The sequence below is a fragment of the Ooceraea biroi genome, chromosome 10, assembly GCF_003672135.1.
Source record: "Ooceraea biroi isolate clonal line C1 chromosome 10, Obir_v5.4, whole genome shotgun sequence".
NCBI lineage: Eukaryota > Metazoa > Arthropoda > Insecta > Hymenoptera > Formicidae > Ooceraea > Ooceraea biroi.
The window spans coordinates 1134270-1154813 of NC_039515.1; the positions used below are offsets into that span (position 1 = coordinate 1134270).

Sequence of the window (20544 nt, forward strand, 5' to 3'; positions counted from 1 at the left end):
CACGTTTTTTTTATGAAGAAATTGTACAACTTCAAAGAAAATTAAAAAAAAGTTGGAATGTGGCAACGTCACACGGTGTTCCCAAGCGGTCACCCATCCAAGTACTAACCGTGCCCAACATTGCTTAACTTCAGTGATCGGACGAGAACTGGTGCTTTCAATGTGGTATGGACGTTGACTGATGATACTTCTTGTTCATTCCACAGAAGTATGGATGACTTTAATAGATAGGGAAAAGAAAAGAAAATGTGCCAACGTCACACGGTGTTCCTAGGGTCCTAAATAATAAGAGAAGCGCAATCGTTACGGGAGAGTATCAATTGCCTACAGTGCAATTGCGTACATGGCGCACTAGGCCAATAAAATCAGTCAAATTTAACCTAACCTAACCAAATTAAGCACTTTGATTGCCCTAGTGTGCTTCCATATTATATATGTCTAGGCCCAGATGTCTATACTATACTAGATCGCTAACTATGGGCTTGGCGTACAAAAGACTGAGGCCGGCCGGATCTCCGGTTTCGGCCATGACACCTGACAGAACATGGCGCCAGTGCGTGTGTGGTAGTGCGTATGTGAGTACCCGGCGTGTGTGTTAGCGCGTATGTGTGACATCGTGTTGACACTTGCTGTCAGCTGCACTATCCACACGCCGAGTACTCACATACGCACTACACACACGCACTGCCGCCATGTTTTATCAGGTGTCATGGCCGAAACCGAAGATCCGGCCGACCTCAGTTCTTTTGACCAGGTTAGCGATCTAGTATAGTAGAGATATCTGTGGTCTAAGGCACAGGCAAGTGTGAACTGTTATGAATCTGTTTTCTCGTTGAATATTAACATATAAAGAAATTAAAATTAAAAAAAGCAAAGTCGAAAAAAATGGTGCGACGATGTTGTGTACCATATTGTAAAAGTGGATATAGGGAGAAAGAAAATAAAAATGACAATGTGTCTATATTTTCGGTGCCGAAAGATCAGAACGAACGCATGAAATGGGCTGAGATTTTATCATGTTCATTGAGTACCAAATCATATGTGTGTGAAATACATTTTGATCTAATGAGTATTAAAAGGGAGAAGAGCGCTAGTCATAATGGAGTGCTATTATATAAGGTTATATACAAGTTTTATTCTAATATGAAAAAAGGCATTCGTTCATACCCTTTAATACGTACTGATTTATCTGATTCCAGCATATTTACAAACAGAAGCGACTTATAGCTGGGGCACTGCCTATTCCAAGTAACGATAAATCCCCTTTGAAGCAACTGAAATTTAACCGGCCTCGACTGATCAACATCCGCAATCTTCACAAGCCTCAATTGTAGCAAATGATATAACTTCAGATATTAATGCCGATTTCGTTCGGAACAAAGTAACATTATTCAAAACGGAGCTTGTTGATAATCACGCCGTTGAAACGTCAGGTCAAAATAAAACATTATTCAAAACGGAGCTTGTTGATAATCACGCTGTTGAAGCGTCAGGTCAAGATAAAAATGATGCAAAAGATAGAGAACAGGTGCAACCTCACAATACTTCAATACCCCATGAAGAAAGGAAGAAAAATCAAGAAAATTCGAGTGAATTTCACACTTTGGAAAGTCTTTTCGAGAAAATCTTAAATAAGGAGATCTGTGTTACATTACCAAGCCAAAAATGGGGTATTCATATAATAGAAAAACCATCACAAATTATTTTTTCTGAACTAGCCTCGGTAACTTCTGGCGAAAAAATAACACATAGTCTGTGGAAAAAGGTAAGAATTTTTTTAAGTATCTTATCCTTAATATGAACAATGACACACGAATGTCAGATTTGTTTGTATTTTTTTACAGGTTGTTCTGAGTAAAGATGGGTTACAGCTTTACATACATCAAAAACATCTGGAACTAGAAATTATTCACACACCAAAAACTAAAGAAGAATTGGAGCACTTGCTCGTCACTGTTGACGAGTTATTTGTTTGTGAAGGAGGCCCAAAAACAGCATTATATAAAAATATTCATCTTCAGCGTGCAGACAAAGATGAGAATAACAGATGGCGACATGCATCTTGTCCGATTGTTATCAATAGTGGTCGCATTTGTCGATTTTGCGTGACTTTAGAAAAAACGATTGCTCAATATATCGATCGTCAGCGTAAAAACAATTTTAAACAGAAGCGTTTCATTTTTTCGCCAAGCATGCAAACAAAAGTGAAACCATTAATACATAAAATTCAGGTTGAACGCCAAAAATGTGCACGAACACAGGAAAGAATAATAAAATTAAAGCAACAGGTGAAGCGCTTACGTAAACTAAGTGATATAAAAGTCATCTGGAAAACAATGTTGCAGAAAACAAAGTGTCCAGATTGTCGGAGAGCTTTTACAGTAAATCGTACTAATGCAACCAGTATACATCCTAAAGCACAAATCATAAATAGTAAAACAAGGGGAAAATGGTGCATTCAAATATGACAATTTTTAAGTTCAAAATATAGAAGCAGAATACGAGACACAATATGCGGACAGTGGTAATATGTTTATCATCATATTATTGAATCACTCATTGCAAATCATCGCATCACATTTCCGTGTAATGAACATAAGTCGATGTTTTAACATATTGCATTTATTATTATTATTACTTTTAAAAATGCAACAGTTTGTAAAATAACAAAATAAAGAAGTACAAAAAATATAGGGTATTAAACTTAATTTTAAAGGATTTTTTTGTGAAAATGAACGCTTATTTTGAAACAAGGTGATAAGTACATGTTATTCAAAATATTATCCATCGTTAGCCACAACTTTTTCCCATCTTTCTGGTAAAAGGCGGATTCCTCGGTGGAAGAACAACTCGTTTTTTGAGGTTATCCATGAATCGAGGCATTGTTTTATATCTTCAAAAGAACTGAAGTGCTGGTCAGAAAGGTGGTTCTGCATGGATCGAAACAAGTGGAAATCAGAAGGAGCAATGTCTGATGAATACGGCGGGTGGGGTAGAACATCCCATCCGAGCAGCTCTAGCGTTTCCTTGACCGGTTTAGCGATATGTGGCCGAGCGTTGTCATGCTGGAAAATCACTTTGTCGTGTCTTTTGGCGTATTCTGATCGTTTTTCTTTCAATTCTCGGTTCAGCTGCACTAGTTGTTGTCGGTAACGGTCCCCAGTAATGGTTTCACCAGGTTTTAGCAGCTCATAATAGACCACACCCTTCTGATCCCACCAAATACAGAGCATTACCTTCGAACGATGGATATTCGGCTTTACTGTTGATGTTGATTTTCTGCGCTTGGGATTGTCGTAATGTATCCATTTTTCATCGCCAGTGACGATACGATGCAAAAAACTCTTCCTTTTTTGCCGTTGAAGCAGCAATTCACACGTGAAAAAACGCCTTTCGATGTCTCTTGGCTTCAATTCGTATGGTATCCAATTTCCTTGCTTTTGAACCATTCCCATCGACTTCAAACGTTTAGAGACGGCCATTTCGGTTACATTTAATGCTTCTGCCAATTCTTTAAGCGTTTGACATTGATCTTCGTCCAGCAATGCCTTCAATTCTTCGTCTTCAAACTTTTTCGGTTGGCCAGGGCGTTCTTTGTCTTCCAAATCAAAATCTCCACTTTTAAATCGTCTAAACCAGTACTCACAAGTTGAAATCGATGGAGCATAATCCGCATAAGCTTCAGACAGCAAACGAAGACTTTCAGCTGCCTATTTCTTCAAATGGAAACAAAAAAGTAACGCTTCCCGCAAATTGTGTTTCGTTGGCACAAAACTCGACATATTGAATGCACTACAACAATACGTTGTTTACACTTCGACCAAATGAAATATACTGATTCTTAAAGCCTAATGACAGGGCTTTCATATGATTGGCTTCAGTTGGGCCGATGCCATCAGGTGCTCATTATGCCATCTCTTGTAAATCCTTTAAAATTAAGTTTAATACCCAATAAGTCGTGAAAGAAAAACTTTCCCAATTAACTAAACATAATTTCTAATTGCATTATTATTCTATTACTTTTGCAAATAATTTTGCCGAAAAATTAAAATAGATTGAGTATTATAAGTAATATTATGGAATTAGTATTATAAGTATTATTAGTATTATAAGATGTTATGAAAAAAATATTCAAATGTGTAAATTTTATTTTATTTTCTTTATTGCAATATATGTATATTGTTATATTGCATATAATTATTAGTTATTTAAGTTAAAATGTTATTAGTTATTTAAGTTGAAACGATAGTTTAATTAACTATCATTAGCCATACAATATTTTAATTTAATGTGTCATTACAATGTGCTTATCTGTATAAATAAAAATAAAACTAATCTCCAGTTACAAAAATTATTACATAATTTTTTATTCTTTCGGCAAAAATTTTTATTCTTTTTTCAGAAAATATATTTATAGGTAATTATTTAGTTTAGGGTCCTCATCTCCGATTTGGCTGAAACTCACCAATATTGTGTAGTTTGACGCGTAGATCATTACTTCACATATACATCACTGCTTATAACTCCATTAATTCAGCGATAATCACTATAAATTCTAAGTGCGAAAGTATTTCAATTCAAATTGTTAGCGCTCGGTGAGCAGAGTTCCGTATTGGCGCCGCCATTTTTCGGGCACAAGTCACGTACACCAATCACACGGCACCTCCTAATGGTCAGTCACTTATGGAGGGTCTCTAATCATAATCACGTGACATCTTACGTGATTTATACTTCGTGGCACTCAGTGACACTACGAACTGTTCACTCTTGCTATTTTATCGTGTGATTGTTATATTGTTCATTTACAACATAAATCATAGATTACGAAATTATTAAATAATATTCATGGAACATCGAAATTCGTTCTGTCGTGTGTCAAACAAAATATTCTTGACAAACATCTCTATCTATCATGCAGCTTGCATTCCCCTTGGAGTGGAATATTTACTTTTTCGGCAGTCTAGTTTCAAACTCAAATAAATAAGTGTATGCAAAACACACGATTTTAGATTCGAATACACTTTAGATGAGCTAACTGTGTTATCACAATTTATTGTCGTTAAACACAATCAACAACGATCTCAAGATGGTAAGTCTAACCTAATGGTAAGTCTAATTGGGAAAGAAAATTTGAGGCGCGACAAAAGCATTTGGTATAAACAGAATTTATCTAAAGTATAAAACAATCGCGTTGCTAATCGTTGTAATTATCGTACTGCATGTATCACGCTCGCAGTCTATATATTTGACTTCATTTGTGTTGTTATTTTTGTGCAAAAACATTGTTCTATGTAACGAGTATGAAATCTGTTACTATATTAATTTATATCTTGCTCAATTTTCTCTTCTCTTACAGACCACGTTGAAGCATGACATTGAACTACCAGAAGAAATTCCAGAATTATTGATAGAGAAACACGTCAACTATCTCCTTTCATATGGGACCAAGAAAGATGATTATGTAAGTAGTTGTTTGTACACGTACTTGGAATATTCTCTGGATATACGACACGTATGCCATACGCAGGCAGTATAAATTGTTCCTGTATATGCAGTAATGCAATACATAACGTTTTTTCTTCCCCTGTGACAATTGTCCAATTGTCCTTTATGTCTATGTTTATTATTTTTTAGAACTACCATCAGACTGAGCATATCAAGATGTCTGGAATATATTGGGGCCTTACTGCTCTAGATTTAATGGGAGCATTAGAAAGAGCTAATAAAGAAGACATGTTGGAATTTATAGGAAGGTGTCAAAATGAGAGCGGTGGCATTAGTGCCAGTTTGCAACATGATCCGCATTTACTTTACACGCTCAGTGCCGTTCAGATATTATGCATGTACAATGCACTGGACGTAATAGACATCGATAAAGTTGTAAATTATGTCAGAGATAGACAGCAGGCAGATGGAAGCTTTACCGGTGACCAGTGGGGTGAAGTGGACGTTAGATTCTCATTCTGTGCCATTGCCACTTTGTCACTTTTGGTAAATATCTTAGAACACATTGTAAGTGGCACATATCTCGTTGTGGTATCCACCATATGCAAGTGTTTAAAAATTTTTTAAATGAACATCCTGCGATTTCTCTAATAAAAATAAAAGGCAATTGTCGAAATATCTGGGTAGATACCTCGAAGAGATTCGTTTTTCTGAAAGTATCCTTAGGCATTAAAGGACTTAATGTATGTGTGAATGATACATATATTAGTGTTAGTGAACTTAGTCAAGTATGGCGTATATTTATGTATGTGTGTTATGTATGTGTGTACTTTTGCAGGGTCGCTTGGAGGAGATAGACGTAGAGAAGGCTGTGCAATTCGTCCTAAGATGTATGAACTTTGATGGAGGATTTGGTTCAAAGCCAGAATCTGAGAGTCATGCGGGTTTAATTTATTGTTGCGTAGGATTGCTTTCCATAACAGGTACATGTGAAAGGTGGATGGACTATGTCCTCCTTCTTTCAAACCAGCGATTCTATCGTTTATTGAAATGTCTTCCAGGACACTTACACTTGATAGATGCTGACCGGCTAGGATGGTGGTTGTGTGAGAGACAATTACCATCCGGCGGTCTAAACGGTAGGCCAGAAAAGTTACCAGACGTGTGTTACTCTTGGTGGGTGCTATCGGCACTGACAATTTTAGGCCGTCTACAGTGGTTAGACAAGGAAGCAATTGTAAGTACAATTATCCACGTTGAACATTTTTCGTATTTTCGATTCAAAGTTCCTGATTGATCGATCAAGATTGTTCATTACATCGAGACGTTGACGTTCTCAGTATCATGACGGTTTGTGATTTCCGCTCAGTATTGCTTGGCTAGTGCAAGATTCAAAGTAACGTTACCGATTCTTGCAGTTAATGCGATTTTTTTCTTCATCTTTTGTTACAGACCAATTACATCTTGTCCTGTCAGGACGTTGAAACCGGCGGTTTCAGTGACCGACCTGGAGACATGGTTGATCCTTTTCACACTTTGTTTGGTCTAGCCGCGTTGTCGTTGTTAGATGAGGAATTCCCGTTAAAACCAATAAATCCTACTTATTGTATGCCAGAATATATAATTGACCGCTTAGGTCTCAATCCATCGCGGCTCGACGTGTAGTCAATATACACGACTTGTTGTACACGCTGTATGTCATCTTTATCAGATTTTCGTTAAATATAATAGAGTTACAGATTTCCTGCAAAGAACATGTTTTTCATTTACACAACAATTCCGAACGTCCTCTATTTCCGTAATAGCGAAAATCTCATAATTTTATATTTTGTTCTTTTACATAAGATTGTTCGTCTCTACGCATAAGGGTATTCAAGTTTATTTAATGTAAACTTTACGTATAGCGAATGCTGCGTACTTTCTACCTGTTCGATTCAATTGTTTTTTTAACACTAGACTTACCGACAATTTATTCTACCGAACATTATCAGTAAATGTAGGGGACAAAAAAGAATGAGATTGCTGTCAGATTCTGAAGATGAGAGTGAAGAAAATGATCAGCACGTTGACATTTCTGTTTATGAATTTTTGTCGAATGCAGTATTAGTTTAATGTTAATACCGCACAACGCTATTAACTTTAATTTTTAAAAGTTACAATAAATGCTTTACAACAAGTGTGCTAGATACCGTCCGCAACAATTAATAAAATCGTTAAACTGAAAGTAGAGGAATTACGTCAAGCAATTATCTTTATCAAATTTAATGCATGAAATTAATAAGAACCAAATAAATGGAAGTTTTTTAATAATTCAGTCAATTCAGAGCAATATGTAGTGTCAACATCATTTAATCCTTTCGTACTTAAATATAAATTTTTTCCTCGAATCGAAGTAACATAAAAGTCATCTGTAAGCTCACAGCGGCTCACTATTCAGTCGTAACACGTGCATTGACTGCTGATTGTCACTTTTAGCTTCACAGCGATAACAAAATCTCAGCGTGGTACAATATTCTCTTATCCGTAACGCGTTCATTAGTTTTCCAGTAATTAAAAATATTTATGGTATGTGTATATCTATGTGTATCACTTGAGACAAAAGGGTGAAGGTATTTAAAGTCCAAGTATGACACTAGATTAATACCTGTTAACATTGTTCCTCGCAACGAATAATTAGCTACTCGGAGATGCGTAATGCATTTCTCCCGAGAATATCTTTCTACGCAACGCATCTAGCGTACGTTGAAACATGTTACATGTTGCCGAAAGCAACGAGTTTTGCCATTTTGTCGGCAAGGCACGAGGCGTAGCGACACGCCTCTCGTCAATAAACTCCGGCCGAGGAAGGCGCTTCGCTCCGATTGGTTTATCTTCTCCCACCTCTCCGCCACCAGTTTACTGGCCACTTAAGCTTTGTGTGGTGCATGGTTACTGATCGAGATCAAGTTGAATCTTGTTAACTGAAAAAGAATTGTTCGCCTCGATTAGTCAAAAAGTTTTGATAATTGAAATCAGGGAGCGCAAGATTTACCATCTGCGCTAAGCGAAATTGAGTGAAACGATCTGCCGAACATCGAACATTGAAAACACGTAATAATAACACCGCATGCAACGTCGACGATTCACGTTCACATCGTAGATAACTACAAGTTCGGCACAAGTTTTTGTTTCCGATTACCACATCCATTACCACATCCGCTTTTTAGCCAATTTTTCAGAAAAAGAGAAAAAAAGTTCCAAAGATATCATGATATCTCCAAGACAAAAAGCAAGTTTTAATCTCGAGATAAATAAGTGAGAGACACGTACGAGGCTGAATGGGTTCCGCCGCGAATGCGGTTGCCAAACGTACCATTGTTCGAAGATTAGACTGGAAATGAAATTGCATAGGGGGTTTCAATCCTCAAACGCGAAAGCACGCTGCGGATCGATTCGCATTTCGCAACGGCTGGAAGACCGAGCTCTATCTTTCTTCGTTTCGCGCCCTGATAACATGCAGTTTGGCGGGGTTCGACGATGGGCGTGCGCAAAAGAGCGCGATTGCAATGTTCCGTCGGATTGGTCTGCTCCGCTACCGCCGACGTTCGTTCAGCGGAGCTAATCTCGAAGACGGTGTCCGCGAGCGAACGACCACGCCCACCTCGCGGCCGACGTCGGCTCCTTTAGGCACCACCCATCGATGCCACCCTTTCTCGCCTGCTCGGAAACTGCGAGATGGGAGAGCTCCGCGCCATTGGATAGAGGCGGGCGTTGGCAACGCGAGTGAGACGGGCTCCAATCCGAAGTGCGGAGGAACCACCGAGCCGCGAGTAGGGGAAGTTCGCTGCGGGAGTGTGGGTATAGATCGGCCGCAGTATCCACGGAGACGTGATCGCGGGTACTCGATGTGCCTGAGCGTGCTCGGGGGGGATCTCGGCGGGTTCACGGTTATCCAAGGCTCCGATTGAGCGAGCTCGTCGTGAACAGTGTAAAAAATCAGATTGTGACATTGTGATCACGCAGCACAGGGTTCAGAGTTTCGTTCGCCTCGGTCGGTCGCGGGACCTCCGCACGGTTCGAGATTCGATGGAGATCCCCGGTCGTGACCGAAAACCGCCTCTCTCGTGTTGCTGCCGATTCGCGATCCGGAGAATACTGGCACGCGAATCGCGGCGAAAAGTGTCGAGCTACGCGCACGAGAACTCAAACTGAAACAGGGTTGACACAGAGACTGCTCCTCGGAGACCTCCTTGAGACCTCGCTGCTCGTCGATGATGCCGCGGCCGTCGCGCGATACCTACGGCGATCAGAAACCACCGTATTCCTATATATCGCTGACGGCGATGGCGATATGGTCGTCGAGGGACAAGATGCTGCCGCTCGCCGAGATTTACAAGTTCATCGCCGACCGCTTCCCTTACTACAGAAAGGACACGCGACGATGGCAGAACTCCTTGAGGCACAACTTGTCCTTCAACGATTGCTTCATCAAGGTCAGTCATCAGCCGGTTTCGAGTAATTTCATCAAATTTCCTTCCATTTTGTTCGCTGATACCTGAACAGAGAGCGTAAGGCATAATCTTCCAGAGAATAGATAATATTACGAATCTATCTACGATTTTGATTAGGTAAAACCATTTTGAAATGAAGCGTGAGCATTTCTGTTCTCACCTTTGCCCTCGCGCGTCCCGATCTTACCATGACTGGGACTTTCCATTCACGTCGCCCGCGTGGCTCACTGGTACGATCCATGCGACCCATGTGACTCATCCACGCGACCTATGATATTGGGTTGTGACATGTATTCATCCCGTTTGTTTAGTGTCTGTAATAACGAATATATTACAAGCCATATTATTATAAAAACACTAAAACACAAATATATGTTACAGCCCAATAATAATAATTGCATTACGGTACATGACATATTAAATGCTTGCAAACATTCGTATGACAGTAAAGCTATTTATTTATTAATAACCATGAGACAACCCATAATATTTTAATCAAAGTATCGCTAAAGTATTGCTAAGTATATCAATAACCTTTTGCCTTTTTTAAATATTAATAGTAATAGTTTGATCCCGCCGTTGACTCATCTTTTGAGCCAATCCATTCATTTGTGACCTATGAACTTTTACAAGTATTTATCTATATTGACGAAAAAAATGTGAAATTTGCTCCATGGGGGTGACCGACGGCCGCACGCGGCACGGAGAAATCGTATGCACAAATCGCGATGTGCATAGATCGCTGTAAAAGTTGTCGGAATGACAATTCAGAAGAATCACACTCATCGAATGTCACTGAGCGCCGAACAAAGCGTGACGTGGAAATGTAATCTCTCTCTCTTTTTTCGGGAGCGACGTGACGTGCCTTTTCAACGCCAACGTCCGTTGCTCGCGAAACGACGACGCAAACGGCGCAAGGTGTCTGGTTGTTGTATTATCGAGCCATCTGTTTCGCACCTGCCAATGTGCGAGCGCGCCCGCACTGTCTTTTTGGAAAAGAATAGGTTTTTCGTTCGATTTACTCCATGAAATCACGATAAAATCGATCATCTCAATCCTGCCCATTGCCCTACGCACCACATTGTCGATCTTTCTCCTTCCTTCCGTTTTTGCTCTTGTAGAACCCTCAGAAATATAGGATTATTTTATTTACAATCGGTAATTGGAGTCAAAACATGGTTTCGCTCTTTTATATTGATCAAATTTTCTGCCGTTATTTGTCGTTTGATATTCTATGAAATCATAATACAATCATTCTTAATCTTGCATATTGCTCTGCGCACTATATGTCCATCTTTCTTCTTTCTTCCATTTTCATTTTTGTAGAAGCTCAAAACTATATAATTATTTCACTTAATCAACAGTTGGAATCAAGCCACGGTTTTGCTTTTTCACATTAATTAAATTTTCTGCCGTTGCTTGTCGTTTGACATTCCATGAAATCACGATAAAATCACTCTCAATCTTGCGCATTGTTTTGCGCACTACATAGCTATTGTCCATCTTTCTCCTTTCTTCATTTTTGTTGTTGTAGAATCTCAGAAATAGACGATTATTTCACTTAATCAGTAGTTGGAGTCAAAATACGGTTTCGCCCTTTCATATTGACCAAATTTTCTGCCATATATGCCCCCGTTTGCGAGGAATGAATGATGGTTATCGGCGCTAGAAAGCGTGAAACCATAAGCGGAAACGATAGAAAGCAATAATGTCTCCGCGAGAAATTTTCAAGAGATTTCAACCGGAAGAAATAAACATGAAAATTGAGTTGACCAAAGTCAAAATTATTCTTTCCTCTTACGACGTGAGATCAATGTGAGAAGCGGATATCATTAATCTGGATGAAAATTTTGCAGTTGCACATCCATGGCAATCATAACGCGATCCACGTTGCAACGTATCAAATACAATATTATTTGAAAATGACGAGATCGCAGAAAAAGGAATTGCATCTCGATCCAAGCATTTCATCGCAGCATCATAGAGAAAGTTCGCAGTGTCATTTGCGTTGCAAGGATCGAAGAATAAGCAAAAGCATCGTTACTTCCGAGCAACGAGTCTCATGTTGCACGAGATTTAAGTAAAACGTGGTGAAATTTACCTTCAAAGCCTTCAAACAAAGTATTCTCCTTTCCATGCAGCTCGAGATTGCGCGGTGGTACACCGATGGTAACGATCGAAAGAAATGGTGCAAAGGAATCGACCGCAAGACTGATCTCGTCTACCTCTCGCCGAGAGGAATGGCAGAGGGGCGCGGTAGTAGGTATAATAATGCAACGACGAATAGGTAATACATTTCCCTTTGCGAGATCTGTCCAGGGGCAGGCTGTACCTTTCCGATCGAATTAACTCCGACCGATCGACAGATAATCGCTTCGCGTTATTAAATGTAAAACCTGTTCGTTCCTGGCAAGTAATGAACCTCGGGCTCTCTACAGCTCATCAATCGCGGTTAAGAGTTATATCGGCTTGTATGCCGTTGTCGGGACGCGACGTGGTGGACGGCTCTAGGCGCCTTTCCACGCCAGAGGGGGGAAAAACACGGAGCTCACTTGAGTGTGTAATACGAGCGGCTATGTGCTTTACGAGAACCGCGTAATTGCCTCGGACATCGTTTCCAGCATTTTACGCGACGGCCGGCATCTTCCGTCTCGATCGCGCGTGGAGATATCAATCAGGAGCCGGCGTCGCAACGTGTCAAACTAATCTCGAGGTTTCTTTCCTCCTTTTTTCTCCCTTTCTCGTAAATCGACAGAATGTCGGGCCGAGCTCTAAACACTGTAAGTCAAGCAGATCGATGGTAAACCGGATGACTGGATTTCAGGTGCCGCGCGGTCCACACCGGCCCGGCAAGGGAGCCTACTGGGCGTTGCATCCGGCCGCATTGTCCATGTTCGAGAATGGCTCGCTCCTCCGGCGGAGGAAACGTTTCAAGCTGCACAAGCCGGACAAGGAGCTGCTCAAGTCCGAGCTGCAGGCACTCGCATCAGCAATGCCGCCCCCGTTGCCGCCTCCACCGCCGCCACCACCGCCACCACAGCCGCAGCCGCAGTCACACTCGGAAGCGACATCCGCAGGCGGAATTGTCGACGCGAGCGTGACGTCGTGTTCCGCCAATGGCCTCAGCCTGGCGAACCTCCATCGTCTGCGGGATGACCTTCTGCGATGGGAGATACAGGAGAGGCGAATGATGGTCGCCACCGCGTCGAGTGCCGGCGACTTCGGCACGGCTAGCTTCGGCCGGTTCGATGCCGCATCAGGACTGCCGGCCGGACCGGCCGCACCGGAAGCCGTCACCGCCGGCTACTACCTTCTGTCACCCGAGGTCAGGCAGAGATTGGCAGGCGGCGCCGCCGACAGCGGTAACGAGATTCTCAGGACGTACGAGGCCGCCGCGCTGCTGCACTCGGCCGCTTCCTGGAACTTTCCCGGGTTTCCGCCGGTCTCGCCGTCGTACGCGGTGTCGCAGCTACCGTATCTTCAGCAGACCACCCCCGGCAGCAGGCAGACGATCCAACCCACGCGAGACATGCGGGACGAACGCCGCTTGTCGAGCGAGCGCGCACTCGAGAACGGACCAGTGATTAGCGCTATATCCGGCAGAGAGAACGAGACGGTTTTCGCGGGTGAAAACGCTTACGAGATCACGGGCTACAATCGCGATAAACTTGTTGAGGAGGAATCGCTCTCGTCGTCCTCCTCGTCGTCCAGAATGAATCTCTACCGAAACGCCATCGTGAGCACCACTTGTTCGCCGCCGACATCGCCGACCTCGCCGAACTCGCTCGTGTCCAAGTCGTCGTCTTACCGTCATTTGTCGCCGATCTCGAGCCTGGTGGTAGAAGTCGAAAGAACTCAGTTGCCATCCAACCGGGAGGATCCAACCGCGACGGTTATTCTGACTGCGACGAACGCGGAAAAGAGGGTGAAGAAACCATTCACTATCGAGAACATTATCGCACCCGACGATAACAATGAGGGTAGCGGCGACGGTGGCGGTGTCGGTGCTGGTGATGGTAGTGGTGGTGGTAGTGGTGGTGCTGGTGGTGGTGGTGGTGCTACTATTAACGTCGGCGACGACGAGACCTCGAGGCTGCCCGACGAGTCGATCGTGAAAAAGTCTTCGCTCCTCGTGCCGAGACCGCTCTACGCCGGATACTCGATGTCGATCGCGACTACGGGCGTCCAGAGGCCTTCCTATGGCACCGCCACTTGAATCTTGTCCACCGTCTCGAAGACGCTTCTCGAAGACGTGAAGACCTGAAGGTGCTTTCGATGTCTCTCTCTTGGCGTTCCTCGGTTCGAGCAATCTCGAAACTCTCGACTAAAGTATAAAGTTTCCATTGACGTTAGAAAGACGTGAGCAAGTCTGACTTGACGCAGACAAGGAGACATCACAAGCGTTTCGTTAGTTCCTCGTAGGGATCCTATAATAAGAGTCTCGCCATATGATATCCAGTTTTGATTGATCCTCTAGATCTGGGCAATTCCCGCTCATATTTGAATCACACAAACCTTATCATTAATATAAACATTATATTTCAGCAACACAAATAAAAAATAAAGCATATCCATCTATTATCTTTTTTAATTTTTTATATATTTTGCAATATATTTTGCAGCGTTGTAAATTGGGCGTGATAGACTGAGCATGCGTGAGCGCAAAGAAACAAAAGAGAGAAATGGAAATGTATATCCTTCTTTCTCACAGAATTTTGCCCAGATCGCTTTATGTCAAGATTCTTATTATAAAGTCTCTAGTTCCTCGTTTTTCGTAAAATCCGTCTTCTCGTCTCAGGAGGCTATTGCTTGCTGATATTGGTTCTCGTCTGGTCTTCGAGTCGCTCGGTCTTGAAAACTCCTCTTATTACGGTCAACGAGCGATCGACTAGAGTTGCTGTTAGTCTTACGACACGTGGAAGCCGATTAATCGGCTGTTGTCGATCGCGAAATTCCGAATCGGCGAATGCACGCGTGCGCCTTGCGCAGAAACATGGTAATTATCGTTCGAACGTTCGCCCGAGTCGTGTTTCTGCGCCTTAACTCTGCGTAATTAACTAATTACAACGACGTTTACATAGATAAGAACGCGGCGACACCGAGACCTTGCATCGATTACATTAGTCTGACGTATAACAACAAGTATTCGTTTTGTATGCGTGTTATTAGACTGTCTGACTGGAATATTTTATACAAGAGGAACAAAGCGCACCAGATTTCATTATCGAGATTTATAAATGTTCTTTCAGGGATATTTATGCGTTTATCGAGAGAAAGAGCTATTCGCTACTTTCATCTTTTACGATAATCTACGAAGCAATCAGACAATGGACGTACACATTGCATGTATTTGTTTCTTTTTGTAAAAATGTAGATATATGTATATTTATAGATTAATATAATTAAGTTATTAACGACTAACGATCAAGTCTTTCAAGGAGACTATCCGTTGCTTTGAGAAGTAGATTGACATTCATTCCGACATCATATCATCGATGTGCGCGCGCGTATTCGCTTTTCATAAATTCCAGACGTTTATACTCCAATTTCAGAAAGACACCAAGGCGCTTGTTTCCTTTTATATAAAACATGTCAATCAACAATTAATTAATAATCCCCGACTTTCGCGAAATGCTACCAAATGCGATTATTCGCGTAACGAACGATTAAATCTGGAATTTGATTGGAAGCCTTACACGCTCCTCGAAAGGAGAGGCTGCTCTCGTGCATTAGCGCATCCATCTATACTCTGTACTCGTACTCGTACTTGTACTCGTCCGAGCAAGAATGATTTGTAAATGTAGAAACGATTCGTAGCGAAATAAATTATTGTATATACATAGAACAAAAGAATATACATACGCAAACGAGTTATTTACCGAAGTATCTCTTTATTAGCTTTACCCCTCCTGCTTTCCGCCCCAACTCGGTATACACGCATAATATGTCTAATAAAGATATAAATCAAGATTTGAATTTCTTTCCAACGCCCGCTTCTATTATTTCTCAAAATGCATTATCTCTCGAGTATGCGGGCCAAAAGTTCAATGGATATCTTGGAAAGACCACATGTGTTCTTTTTTATTATAAAACGCATGTATCAAGTTGATTAAGAACCAGAAACAGATCATTTTCCCCAAGAAAAAGAGAGAGAGGCAACACTGTTATATTAATCGTTATACATATCCGAGAGATACGCAAAACCGTCGGAAGTGACGTTTGGCAAGCGCTAGTCGGCAACACACGGACACACAGAAAAGGAGAGAGGCGTGTGTTTGTCAATTAAGTGGAAAAACGTGTTGATTTCACGCATGGCTCGGTATTACGAGCACAATGGAGATTGTTTAAAAGCGCTTTGTTGTCGGGAATGGGAAGCGCGGACCACCATGCCGCGTCGAACCGTGGCCGCGACTCATCTCAACTTTTTTTCAACGTACCGGTTGCCTTTCTGCGCCCTCCTGCCATGGGAGCCCGCGTAGCGTGCGTAATAAAAAGGATTATCCGTAATTTCTGCTTCTAATGGAGACGGGGCAAGATTTAATAAGGACAATCTCAACGAGTCACGCTCGTTGGTGGGTCTCGTAGCGGGCCCCGTGATTCGTCGAAAAAGAGGGGCACAACATGAGGGAAACGTGCCAGTACGATACATTGCTGTATACCTTCCTCTCTCAGTAAGTATTGGGCCAGTCAAGAAGTTCGCTTCGATTTTCAATTTTTCAAATCAATTTACATGTAATACAGGTAACAATGTTGATAATGTCTATATCATAGATATAGATATTAAAAGATAGTAGAGATAGATAGTAAAATTCTTGTTGGAACGGTGAAGTGTTTAATTTCTGGAAATCTCAGTAGAGTGTATTACGGTTCTTTATTTTTATTGTACAAATTTTGGAAACCACCATTTAAATATTAAATATAAGATTTCTTGAAATATTGGCAACACTGGGACATTTTATACGCTTGTATTTAGCTTTTTACTGCGTCGAGCAGTGTGACACAGTGTCACAGTTGGAACATTCCGTGTTGGACACAGTGTTACGCTGTGTCATCTGTGTAACTTGCTGGAAAACCCACAATGTCACAATAAACAACGATGGTGATCACTTGGTTAATGAATAACTTGTCTCTACTGAACGCAACAAAGTAAAATTTGATGCAAACATCGAATTGAACTTTTTGATTGACTCAGACTATGATACTATCAGCCATTTTACTTTTGTTGAATATTTTTTTCAATTATCGTGATGAGCGCCATCGATTGTTGTTGCACGTCTACTCTTTGTTCGCTGTTGCAACAAGCACGCCAGGTTCCTTGAATGAAAGGTTCCTTGAAGTCGAGGCAAGATCCGGAAGGATCATTGCCAGTCGGACCGCGGTGACGATTAGTATCGGCTATCTTGTGTCTCGCTTCGAGATTAACGAGACTAACGAGACGAGTAAGCGGAGTGAACCGGTATCGAAAATATATGGTAGGTATCGAGTATATGAGATCGCGATCGGCAAGCGTCGTAAGCGGCTGAATAATGGAGACACGATGGAGCGCCATTATTACTTTCCATTGAGAATGATTTATGGACAAAACCGACGCGATAGAATTCAGCGGCGGCGCATCGACCTCGCACGATCAATCGCTACATTCTACAACTACGCGAATCGATTATCGTTAATAAAGCTCGTTAAGGGAATGCTCGCATTGCAAACAAGTCGTACTACTCATGGGTATAGTCTCTCGCCTAGAGGTCACCTGGGCTAGTAGTCCGGCTTACGTCAAGCAACAGTTCGATTGGAGTGCGCACCGACACCGTAAATACACGGTATAAGTGTGTGTATGTACGTGCATCGTCAAATATTTAAAAGCGCACATGGCGCGATGGGACGTACGGATGTAATGATACAGCGTAGGCACGGCTTCTCGTTGAATCGTATCATTCGCCACTTCATTCCTTGCATGATTGTTATAAGAAGGTAAAGGCGCGAGTAAACAAAATGTGGTACATTTTTTCCATGCTTTGTACATATCGTCATTGTTAAGGATGTACATGACGGACCGGCTGTACGAAAAGTTAGTCAAAATTGGAGGTTTACAATATGTCGTCTTTTTCCGTTTATTTCTTCTAGAAAATTATTTTAAACGAACTAAAAGGTGAAAAGTTTTCAGGTTTCAGAGCGCATGCATATTCTTTGTTTAAATGATTGAAAAGTAAACTTTGTGCAATAATTAAAATCGCTCAGACCGTACTATAGTACATTCTGTTTATGAATTTCTGCCGAATGCGGCATTTGTAATCGAAAATTTTAAAACGGTCATTTGACCAGCGTGATAGGTTTAGTATTAATACGATTGAGCAACACACATACGGGTACATCCGTGGATTTTAATTTTAAAAGAGGATCTACTTTGAAATGTGGCAAAAAGGCGAACCTCGAAGATCGACATTCGAGAAATCAACGTTGCAAGCCTAGCGTTTATCCGATTATATTAGCGGTAAATTACGAGTGCACGTTCGCACACGGGTCTGATTATTTGTGCCATTATAACGCGGCCCGAAAGCAAGGACTTAACAAGGCTTCGAGCAAATTCATGCCGCTACAGAAAAAAGGCCAACGAAGCCAAAGGATCGAAGTCTTGGTGGCGTACGTGCCGACCGTGCGGGACAGAAAGGAACAAACGGAAATTACCTCCATCTCTCTACACCTTCGGCACTCTCATTGCCCTCTTTGTACTCTTCACCGCTCTCGATCTGTTCGTCTTTTATCGAGAGTAACACGGCTACATCGGTATACACGTACGATATACGTACGCGTCCAATAGATGATCCTGATAATCCGAAAATATCTATGAATATGCGAATCTGGAGATATAGTCTGGAACAGCCGGCTGAAGCCGCTACATATCGTACATCAGATCCGCCGCATTGTACGCGAACAATTCGTGTTGCGCTTTCGCGTTCGCGGGTAAACAAAAGGCGCAACGGAAGCGACGAAACCTCAAATGATTCGACGGAGAAGGAGAATTCGGTTAATTTCGCCGTGGCACGCCATGGCCAACCTCTCGATCCTTTGTAGCGTGACGCGAGTATGCCGCGCTCTCGCGGCTTTCCTTCTACCTCGGACGAGCGAGAGAATTTCCCTCGCGATTCGCATTTAACCCCATTATTTCGTCCCGTTTTGTTTCAACCATCTTTTAAACCCCTGTCTTCCCATTCTTTCTCTTTACCGCGGTGTCTCGTTCTTAAACGACACGTGGGGAAAAACCAACGTGTTTCGCAAGTCTCTTTGATCACCTGCCAACTTGGTAGCGGCCACAATCGACACGATAACAGGGAAAATTGCCGGCCGTCTCGTTTGTCGAGTCTCTCCGCGCGATTTACCAAAGTCGGCGAAGAGTCCCGATGAATAAGAACGAGAACAAATCTCTCGTAAGAGACGCAGCGAGGAGAGTTCCCGCTGCGTTGCAGAGTTTTCGGTTGGACGTGCATTGAGGCATCGGGACGAAGAAGCCGCCTCTAGGCCGCGCTTCGGCCGGAGAGATGTGCGAGAGAGCCTCGGAGGTGGAAGACAAAGATGAAAAGATGAAAGGCATCCCGCCTTCAGCCACCGCCAGCGCGGCGCGTTGCTTCTGCCGCCTTCTTCGTTGCTGCTTCGCGCGCTGGCGCGGTGTCTGGTCATCAACACCTGAATCCCAAGAGCGTTTCTTCTCTCTCGCTTTCTCGCGCGCGCGCGCGCGCCTTCTCTCTTTCTCTTTCTCTTTACACCTCTCTTTGTTCCTCAGCCACGTTCGTGCCCATTTCGTTCCTTTGGCCGCCGCTGCGTCTAGCCTTAAGGTACTCCAGGGCCAGTTTCTCTCTACCTCTATTCGGGCCTTCTTCGCTCCCTCGACACCCTTCAAACGCTTCATCTCTCACACGCAAACGCCACGTACACACATACACACGCGCGCGCATCTCTTTCTCTCTCTCTCTTTCTCTTTCTTTCTCCTATCTCTTTCTCCCTGTAACTAACGCGGCGTAATCTAGGCCCGACTGATGGATGGAATTCCTCACCGAGAGGTGCCTCCACCGCAAAATCGAACCAGAAAAAATTGCCGACGGACCGAATGCTTTAACGCCGCTTTTGTTGTCCGCGCCGACTTGACGATCCGGACTAAAGGGCTAACCGCTTCGGCGCTCGCGGCCAAATTTCGCGACGAATTCGAAACGGTGCGATGCGGCATGCTGCGGTGTGATGAAGGGGAACTACAACGGGGGAAGGGAGGGAGAGAAGGGAGGTAAGAGATTGTGGTAAAAGTCCAAAGTAAGAATCGATATCGAGCGATCGAGCATCGCGCCGAATCATTGTAAACTGCGACAAAGAAAGAGAGACAGCGAGAAAGGTAGAGAGAGAAAGCGAGACTCGTTGAAGAGTAACGTTCAAGAAATAATGGCTGTTTAGACACACGTGCGTTCGGAGATGCAAGCGCGCGTGAATGTATGCGCGCGTGTGTGAGCGTGCAGCCAAGGTGAGCGTGCCGGAGGGCACACCTGTGACCACGCAGAGCCACGCTGTCTGGAAGTCTCAGTCGCCCATTCTCGTTTCGGCGTAGTCCCTTCTACCGACGCTCACCCGA

At 42.7% G+C, this 20544-nt stretch overlaps 2 protein-coding genes and 1 non-coding gene across 3 annotated transcripts; 2 read left to right on the forward strand and 1 right to left on the reverse strand.

Annotated features, from left to right (window-relative positions):
- Positions 1 to 60: 60 nt before the first annotated feature.
- Positions 61 to 179, reverse strand: LOC113562860. Its single transcript, XR_003407211.1, has one exon. It is a non-coding gene; the product is annotated as a 5S ribosomal RNA (ribosomal RNA).
- A 4535-nt stretch (positions 180 to 4714) lies between these two features.
- Positions 4715 to 7196, forward strand: LOC105288091 (geranylgeranyl transferase type-2 subunit beta). Its single transcript, XM_011354079.3, has 6 exons — positions 4715 to 5089; positions 5357 to 5461; positions 5635 to 5991; positions 6284 to 6428; positions 6507 to 6682; positions 6898 to 7196. The coding sequence occupies exons 1-6, from the start codon at positions 5087 to 5089 to the stop codon at positions 7108 to 7110; spliced, it is 999 nt and encodes a 332-aa protein (XP_011352381.1). The 5' UTR covers positions 4715 to 5086; the 3' UTR covers positions 7111 to 7196.
- Positions 7197 to 7299: 103 nt separating this feature from the next.
- Positions 7300 to 15816, forward strand: LOC105288092 (forkhead box C1-B). The gene is made up of 2 exons (XM_011354080.3): positions 7300 to 9917; positions 12760 to 15816. The coding sequence occupies exons 1-2, from the start codon at positions 9696 to 9698 to the stop codon at positions 14149 to 14151; spliced, it is 1614 nt and encodes a 537-aa protein (XP_011352382.1). The 5' UTR covers positions 7300 to 9695; the 3' UTR covers positions 14152 to 15816.
- Positions 15817 to 20544: the final 4728 nt, after the last annotated feature.

Bases quoted from the DNA above. Each gene is read 5' to 3' on its own strand.
- LOC105288091 (XM_011354079.3), top strand. The intron at 5,992-6,283 runs GTAAATATCTTA...GTACTTTTGCAG, and splicing joins TTGCCACTTTGTCACTTTTG to GGTCGCTTGGAGGAGATAGA. The intron at 6,429-6,506 runs GTACATGTGAAA...AATGTCTTCCAG, and splicing joins AGGATTGCTTTCCATAACAG to GACACTTACACTTGATAGAT.
- LOC105288092 (XM_011354080.3), top strand. From the start codon at position 9,696: ATGATGCCGCGGCCGTCGCGCGATACCTACGGCGATCAGAAACCACCG. The intron at 9,918-12,759 runs GTCAGTCATCAG...ACTGGATTTCAG, and splicing joins TCAACGATTGCTTCATCAAG to GTGCCGCGCGGTCCACACCG.